At 53.4% G+C, this 8,617-nt stretch overlaps 1 protein-coding gene across 1 annotated transcript in view; it reads right to left on the minus strand.

Annotated features, from left to right (window-relative positions):
* The window catches only part of VPS45 (vacuolar protein sorting 45 homolog (S. cerevisiae)), an 85,052-nt gene that overhangs the window by 18,021 nt on the left and 58,414 nt on the right, over positions 1–8,617 (minus strand). The window contains exon 14 of the mRNA XM_015406297.1: positions 5,684–5,815. Within this exon, the coding sequence (XP_015261783.1) occupies positions 5,684–5,815 (132 nt within the window). The remainder of the gene's footprint in view (positions 1–5,683; positions 5,816–8,617) is intronic.

An 8,617-nucleotide genomic window follows, 5' to 3' on the forward strand; every position in this document is an offset into this window, starting at 1 on the left:
GGGCCGCCCCCCCCTTTTGGGGCCCCCCCCCCCCCCCGGATTCCATCTTTCCTCCCTCCAGTGACACGGTGCAGATCTTTGTACTGCGGCAGCAGCGGCTGCCAAAGCAACATCTTAAAAAAATATAAACAGCCAATCAAATCTGCACTGGCCAATCAGAAGCCCTGCTGGGGAAGAGCCCTGCCTGGTCCCACCCACTCCCTGGAAACACTTGGGGGGGCGCCAGAAACGGTGCCAGTGGACGTCTCGGCACCCACGGCCACCGCACGGAGGACTCCTGGTTTACAAGAATCCAACGCTTCCCCTTTCTCTAAACGCCTGTGGGCTAGAAAGCCAAATGAAGACATCCGTCACCTTCTTGTTAAGAACGTCTGCAGACGTTCTTCTAAGAACATGCGTCTGCAGAGCGCTCTTCTAAGGGGCTTTGCAGACATTCTGTCCGTGCCGTGCAACACCTCAGGAAGACAGGCGGTAGTGTTATTATCCCCATGGCTCCAGAGCAAGTGGGTTTGGAGCGGAGGCAATTTACAAGCGCCAGCGCCTAGAACTGAACTCAGAAACCAACAGGCGACAGAGCGAAGATCACACCAAACCGCTGCCACATTTTGCACCCAGGTTCCAAATCGACTTCAAGGGCAGCCCCATGTACATTATGCTCCAGTAGTCAAGCCTCAAGGGGGATCCTTGCACAGATCAGAACGGCCAGACCGGCAGTCTCCAGATAAGTGGGGAAACTTATGGGACAAAGGTAGACGGTTAGAAGCACTTTCGGCCACTGCAGACGTCCCTCCTCAAACGACAGAGCCGGGCCGAGCCAGACTCCCAAGTTGCCGGCCAAAAGCGCAAGGCCATTACTCCCTCCCAGTCGAGGACTTCATAGAGTTTCGTAAAGTGCAACCGCTTCCTCTGTGGAGCTTTGCGCAGCCAACATCTCCAGAACTGCACACGAAATAAAATGAGGATGTGAGAGTCCCACATTCTAAGACATTCTCCTAACGCTTCTTGCTTTAAGGGCATCTCTCTGTGTGTGTGTGTGTGTGGGTAATCTCAGCAGGGAATGATTCAAACGAGGCGTCCTCCCCGCAACCAACCCATTTATGTTTAATGAGGTCTAAAAGCTTCCTTTCCCTGAGACGAGAGAGCCATAATTTCGGAGCAGCTGTTGGGGACCTCCAAAGGGCTCTTGGATTTCGCATCTGCTACAGCGGCACACCAGGAACGGATCCGGGTCACCTGTCCCCCCCAGCCTTTCCAAACGCGGGCCGCTTTTATCGGCTGACGGGACCCAGGTCAAAGGCAGTGTCGGGTGGAGACGGGAGAGAGCACCGTGTTTTGGAGAGGGGGGGGGGACGGAAAGAATTCTCGGTTGGTAGCCGGCCGGCAAGGGAAGGAAGCCGCCGTCGCTACTTTTCTCTTCCAAGAGACAGCAGGAAGGCGGAGGCCCAGAGGTACATTCGGTGCCCCGCTGCAGGAGGAATTCCCCCAACCACCAGGTCAGATGGACAACCGCACTGTGAAAACAGGGGTTCTCAGCAAACGCATGGGCCGGTCTCTATCTCCCCCCCCTTTTTTTTTAGCAACACACAACAGTGTTTATAGAAACTCAGAGAGGAGGAGAGCCAGTTTGGTGTCGTGGTTAAGTGCATGGACTTTAACCTGGGAGAGCCGGGTTTGATTCCCCACGCCTCCACTCGCAGCTGCTGGATGACCTCGGGCAAGCCATAGTTCTGCCAGAGCTGTTCTTGGAAAAAAGAGCCGTTTCTGTCAGAGCTCTCTCAGCCCCACCTGCCTCACAGGGTGCCTGTTGTAGGGAGGAGAAGGGAAAGGGGTCTGTGAGCCGCTCAGAGACTCCTCTGGGTAGTGAAGGGCGGGGGTATAAATCCAATCTCCTCCACCTCCTTCTAGGAGCCAGTTTTGTATAGTGGTTAAGTGCAGGGACTCTAATCTGGGAGAACCAGGTTTGATTCCTCACTCCTCCACATGCAGCTGCTGGTGTGACCTTGGGTCAGTCACATCAGAGATGTTCTGTCAAGGGCAGTTCTCGAGAGAGCTCTCTCAGCCCCACCTACCTCCCAGGGTGTTTGTTGTGGGGAGGAGAAGGGAAAGGAGTTTGTAAGCCGCTCTGAGACACCTTCGGGTAGTGAAGGGCGGGGGTATAAATCCAATCTCCTCCTCCTCCTCCTCCTCCTCCTCCTCCTCCTCCTCCTCTTCTTCTTCCAGGATGTCATGAAGAGCACTGGCTGATCTCCTCCAAAAAGGGGATCTGAACACATCAGAACTTCAAAGGCAGGGGGAATGGGAAAGGAATTTGTGTGTGCGTCTGCAGAAAGCAAGAACACGCAGTACTGAAACTCCAATACTCCTGATGCCGTTTTCTGATCTCACTTGTTTTGTACCATTCATCAGACGCGATGCGGTGATGAGAGCCAGTCTGGCGAAGTGGTTAAAGTGTCGAACCAGGATCCGGGGGACTCCCGGTTCGAATCCCCACTCTGCCATGGAAATGCGCTGGGTGACATAAGGGAACAGAAGAGAAGTCCAAGTTGGATCAGGCCAATGGCCCATCCAGTCCCACACTCTGGGTCACACAGGGGCCAAAAAAGTGCCCCCGGGCCAGTCACACTCTCTCAGCCTCACCTACTTCACAGGGTTGTTGTACGGATAAAGGGAAGGAGAGGAAAGTGGCTTTGGGTCCCCATTGGGGAGGATGGTGGGATACAAATACGGTAAATAAAATACAGCTGTTAGAAGTGCTTTTTTAAAGGAAGAGACAAAACTCTGGAGGCCCCACTTGAAAAAGGATGTGGACAGGCAGCAAAGGAGAGCGATGAGGATGATTAAGCCCTGTGAGGAAAGGCCGAGGGACTGCTTGGGAAGGTTCAGTCTGCAGAAGAGGAGGCTGAGGGGGGACAGGATGGCTCCCTTGAGGTATCTGAAGGGCCTTCACTCAGACGAGGGCAGGGAGCTGTTCCTGTTGGCAGCAAAGGAGAGGACTCGCAATAGAATGGGTTTAAATTATGGGCGGGAAGGTACCGACCAGGGACAGCCTACGACTATATCTCCATTAAAAGGTAAAGGTTCCCTTGCTCAAAAGCCAGTCGAGTCCGACTCTAGGGTTGCAGTGCTCATCTCCGTTTCCAAGCCGAAGAGCCAGCGCTGTCTGAAGACGTTTCCGTGGTCATGTGGCCGGCATGACTAAACACCAAGGCGCACGGAATGCTGTTACCTTCCCACCGAAGTAGTACCTATTTAGGTAAAGGTAAAGGTTCCCTTGCTCGAAACCCAGTCGAATCCGACTCTAGGGTTGCGGTGCTCATCTCCGTTTCAAAGCCGAAGAGCCAGCGCTGTCCAGAGATGTTTCCGTGGTCATGTGGCCGGCATGACTAAACACCAAGGCGCACGGAACGCTGTCACCTTCCCACCGAAGTGGTACCTATTTATCTACTTGCAATTTCTGGCTTTCGAACTGCTAGGTTGGCAGGAGCTGGAACTAGAGACGGGAGCTCACTCCATCATGCGGCACACTCGGGTCTCGAACTGCTGAACTACCGACCTTCCACAGCCTGCAGTTCAAAGTCTTAACCACTTGAGCCACCACAGCTCCATCGGTACCTATTTATCTATTTGTAATTTCTGGCTTTCGAACTGCTAGGTTGGCAGGAGCTGGCACTAGAGACGGGAGCTCACTCCATCATGCGGCACACTCGGGTCTCGAACTGCTGAACTACCGACCTTCCACAGCCTGCAGTTCAAAGTCTTAACCACTTGAGCCACCGCAGTCTCCATTACGACCCACTTAAAGTCACAGCCAGAAACCAGCTAGACGTACCCGAGTCGGATTTGGCACAAGGCAGTTCCTGACATTCTTGGGAGTGGCTCGCCGGGACCCAGAATGCAAAGCAGAGCCCGGAACAAACGGCCAACCGGGTCTGAGCTGGGGGTTAGTCGCACAGGCCAGTCGCTCTGGCAAGGATCTTACTTGCCACGCAGTGAGGAGCAGACTAGCAAATTGATTGAGGAGAAAAAGAACATGCGAGGGAGGAGGGCTTTTGAATCTACCCAGCAACCCAACACTGTCCGCCATCTTCCTGCGGGTCCCATTCACAGAGTTGCGTTGCTGTCAAGCAATGTACTGATTCATAAGAACATAAGAGAAGCCATGTTGCGTCAAGCCAGGGGCCCACCCAATCCAACACTCTGTGCCACACAGTGGCAACAAACCCAGGGGCCATCAGGAGGTCCACCAGCGGGGCCAGGACTCCAGGAGCCCCTCCCACTCTGCCCCCCCCCAAGCACCAAGAAGACAGAGCACCACTGCCCGAGACATAAGAAGGTAAGAGAAGCCAATGTTGGATCAGGCCAGTGGTCCATCCAGTCTAACACTCTTCTGTGTCACACAGTGGCCAAAAATACCAGGGGCCATCAGGAGGTCCACCAGCGGGGCCAGAACTCCAAAAGCCCTCCCACTGTGCCTCCCCTCCAAGCACCAAGAATATAGAGCATCACTGCCCCAGATGTAAGAACATAAGAGAGGCCAATGCTGCATCAGGCCAATGGCCCCTCCAGTCCAACCCTCTGTGTCACACAGTAGCCAAAGCCCAGGGGCCCTCAGGAAGTCCACCAGTGGGGCCAGAACTCCAGAAGCCCTCCCACTCTTGCCCCCCCACAAGCATCAAGAATACAGAGTATCACTGCCCCAGACATAAGGACGTAAGAGAAGCCATGCCAGATCAGGCCAGTGGCCCCTCCATTCCAACACTCTTGTGTCACACAGTGCCCCAAACCCAGGGGCCATCAGGAGATCCACCAGCGAGGCCAGAACTCCAGAAGCCCTCCCACTGTTGCCCCCCCCTCAAGCACCAAGAAGACAGAGCATCACTGCCCCAGATGTAAGAACAGAAGATAAGCCACAATGGGTCAGGCCAATGGCCCCTCCAGTCCAACATTCTTGTGTCACACAGTGGCCACAACCCAGGGGCCATCAAGAGGTTTACCAGTGGGGCCAGAACTCCAAAAGCCCTCCCACTGTTGCCCCCCCCAAGCACCAAGAAGACAGAACGTCACTGCCCCCCCCAAAAGAAGAAGAAGAAAAGCCACACTGGATCAGGCCAATGGCCCCTCCAGTCCAACACCCTGTGTTACACAGTAGCCAAAACCCAGGTGCCATTAGAAGTTCCACCTGCAGGGCTGGAGCTCCAGAAGCCGTCCCACTCTTGCCCCCCAAGCACCAAGAATACAGAGCATCACTGCCCCCAGGCATAAGAACATAAGAGGAGCCATGTTGGGTCAGGCCAATGGCCCATCCAGTCCAACACTCTGTGTCACACAGCGGCCAAAACCCGGGGGCCATCAGGAGGTCCACCAGTGGGGCCAGAACTCCAGAAGCCCTCCCACTCTTGCCCCCCCAAGCACCAAGAAGACAGAGCATCACCGCTCCAGACTAATAGCCACTCATGGACTAATAGCCACTCATGGACCCCTGCTCCACGTGTTCATCCGATCCCCTCGTGAAGCTGCATATGCTTATAGCCACCGCCACCACTTCCTGCGGTAGTGCTTTCCATGTGTTAATGGCTCTTTGGGGGAAGAAGTATCTCCAGCCCTAGATTTGTCTTGATGGAATACACAGTAGTCTTCAGAAACGAACGGTAAAGGCCTGATGCCGCTTCAAAGCTTGGGTTACCTTTTTGTGTTGTGGATAACGGTACCGCCCAGGACGATCCGGACGCCAGGCGTGGTGCGATTCAGATTATAAACAGTCAGGGCTTCTTCATAGGTCGCCCCTCCGATAATAAACACGATGATGTCTTGCGGCCTGAGAAGAACAAGAAACAGCTGTTCAGAGTGGTTGAAAGGGAAAGGCAGGAAAACCAACGGAGCGGGCGAAACTGCTGACCCAGCCTTTCCGCACCTGTGGGACTCCGGCCACACAGAAACAGAAAAGCACTTTGCACGGATGCACCCGCTGGCAGCGGTCCAATCCTCAAGGTGTTCAACAGCCTCATTTGCAATCAGTGTTCCCTCTAAGCTGAGTGAGTGTGAGCTAGGTCACAGTTTCTTAGCCTCCAAGTGCACACATTTTTGCCTTAGCTCAGGAAGGATGGCTCCGAAGCAAACTGATTTATGCAGCAGCCAAACTGCTCATTTGAATGCCAGTAGCTCAGAAAGTAGAATTTTTGCTCACAAGACTCAGCTTAGAGCAGGGGTGTCAAACATGTGGCCCGGGGGCTGGATCAGGCCCCCAAAGGGCTTCTATCAGGCCCTATCTATCATCGTCATCATTACCTTGCGAAGACGTCTTTGATTGTATGTCTGAAAAAGACAAATTGACTTTCGGCATGACATGAAAATATAGACTTTTGTGATATAAACTGCAGCTATTTTTGCACAGTTTCCTTTGTGTGTTTTGCTTTACTGTACTGTGGACTGTGACCTTCTTGCTTTTCTCTTTTTCTCTCTTCTTCCAGTTCTGCTGCTGCGTCATCGTAGGTTTGCAGCTTACAGATACACACCCCTGAACAGCATACTCAAGACTGCAAAGGCACAGACATTTTGATGCAGTAATCCAGAGCAAGAGGTGTCAGTTATCAGACACTGTTCAATAAACAAAATATTGCAAGAGTGCTAATGTTTTAAGCATGTTTTTATTTTAAGTAAAAAAACACACCACCCTTTGTGTTTGTGTCCTTTATAAAGTTAATATCTCCGCTACCTGGCATCACATTTTATGACACACATGGCCCGGCCCAACAAGGTCTCATTTAGGTCAGATCCGGCCCTCGTAACAAATGAGTTCGACACCCCTGGCTTAGAGGGAGCATTGCTTGCAATACAAAAAACGTTTTTACTAATGCCTGGATGCTGTAGTCAAATAGCTGAGAAGGAAGAAGCCGACGGGTGTTCCGGAAGAGAACCTCACAAAAGAGGAGAGCGTAAAAGTGGGCTTGAAGCTCAACATCAAAAAAACTAAGATCATGGCATCCGGCCCCATCACTCCTTGGCAAATTGAAGGGGAAGTCGTGGAAGTAGTGACAGACTTTACGTTCCTGGGATCCCAGATCACCGCAGACTGCGATAGCAGCCATGAAATTAAAAGATGCCTGCTCCTTGGGAGGAAAGCGATGGCGAACCTAAACAGCATGATAAAAAGTAGAGACATCACCCTGCCAACAAAAGTGCGCATGGTCAAAGCAATGGTATTCCCAGTAGTCATGTTTGGCCGCGAGAGTTGGACTATAAGGAAGGCCAACTGCCGAAGAATAGATTCTTTTGAACTATGGTGCTGGAGAAGACTCGTGAGAGTCCCTTGAACTGCCAGGAGATCAAATCAGTCAGTCCTAAAAGAAATCAACCCTGACTGTTTCCTGGAAGGCCAGATAATGAAACTGAAGCTCAAAGACTTTGGCCACCCAATGAGAAGGGAGCACTCACTGGAGAAGACCCTGATGCTGGGAAAGATTGAAGGTCAAAGAAGATGGGGACGGCAAAGGATGAGATGGTCAGACAGTGTCATAGATGCAACGAACATGAACTTTGAGCAAGCTTCAGAGGACGGCGGAAGACCGGAGGGCCTGGCGTGACCTGGTCCACGGGGTTGCGAAGAGTCGGACTCGACTGTGCGACTGAACAACAACAACCCCACAACAGACACCCTGTGGGGTAGGTGGGGGCTGAGAGAGCTCTGACAGAAACTGCTATTTTCTTCAAGAACAGCTCTGACAGAACTACGGCTTGCCCAAGGTCATCCAGCAGCTGCAAGTGGAGGAGTGGGGAATCAAACCCGGTTCTCCTAGAGTCCCTGCTCCTAATCACTACGCCACTTGGCCAGCGTCCTCCCCTCCTGTTGCTAGGCTCTGCTGCAGTGGTTAACACTTCCCCGATGCCCCCCACGCCCGCTGTGTGATGGCAGATAAAACGGAGGGGGGGGGGGGGGGGGGGGGAGAGGATGGAAGGATCTAGATCTCACAAGCCTGTGCCAGAAAGCGGTGCTGGGCCCATGCTGGGGAGGTGCCTTTTGCAGGCGGTTAGCGAGGAAAGGGGTGGGTGCGGTGGAACGGAAAGGTCTCCTAGAACAGAAACGGGTCCAGTCAAAACAGCAAAGGCATCTCGGAAGGGCGAGATGTAAAGCGAGTGTCAGGAGTTCACACAGCTCTCCCGGCAGGGATGAAAAGAGGAGAGCCCGCTCACCTCGACCCCACTGGGAACAACATGTAAGATCTTCCCGCACGGCGGCCCCGAGGATTAAGCCAGATATATTTAGCAACTGCGGAGAGTCACATTGTGCGGGTCTGAATGGTTCGCTAACACAGCGTGCCGGGCTCGGGCACCAGCGCCAACGTTAGTCACACGGCGTTCGGGGGTGGGAGGAAAGGAGATAATCACTCTGCTGCACAAGCGTCCGCCCAGGAGCTCTTTCTCGAGGGATCAGGCCCTGGCACTGGCCAATCAGGACTGATATGCCTTGTATCCTTTGGGGCTCCTGTGCTGGTGGCATGGGGAGGGAGGGAGATGTGTTTGGCGTGCCGCTCCCCCTACTAGAAAAAGCAGGGCTATTTTTGGGCAGGAACGCACAGGAACGGAGTTCCGGCTGGCTCCCAAGTTGTCCACGCCCAGCAGG

The sequence above is a fragment of the Gekko japonicus genome, unplaced genomic scaffold, assembly GCF_001447785.1.
Source record: "Gekko japonicus isolate JY-2015 unplaced genomic scaffold, Gekko_japonicus_V1.1 scaffold1674, whole genome shotgun sequence".
Taxonomy (NCBI): Eukaryota; Metazoa; Chordata; class Lepidosauria; order Squamata; family Gekkonidae; genus Gekko; species Gekko japonicus.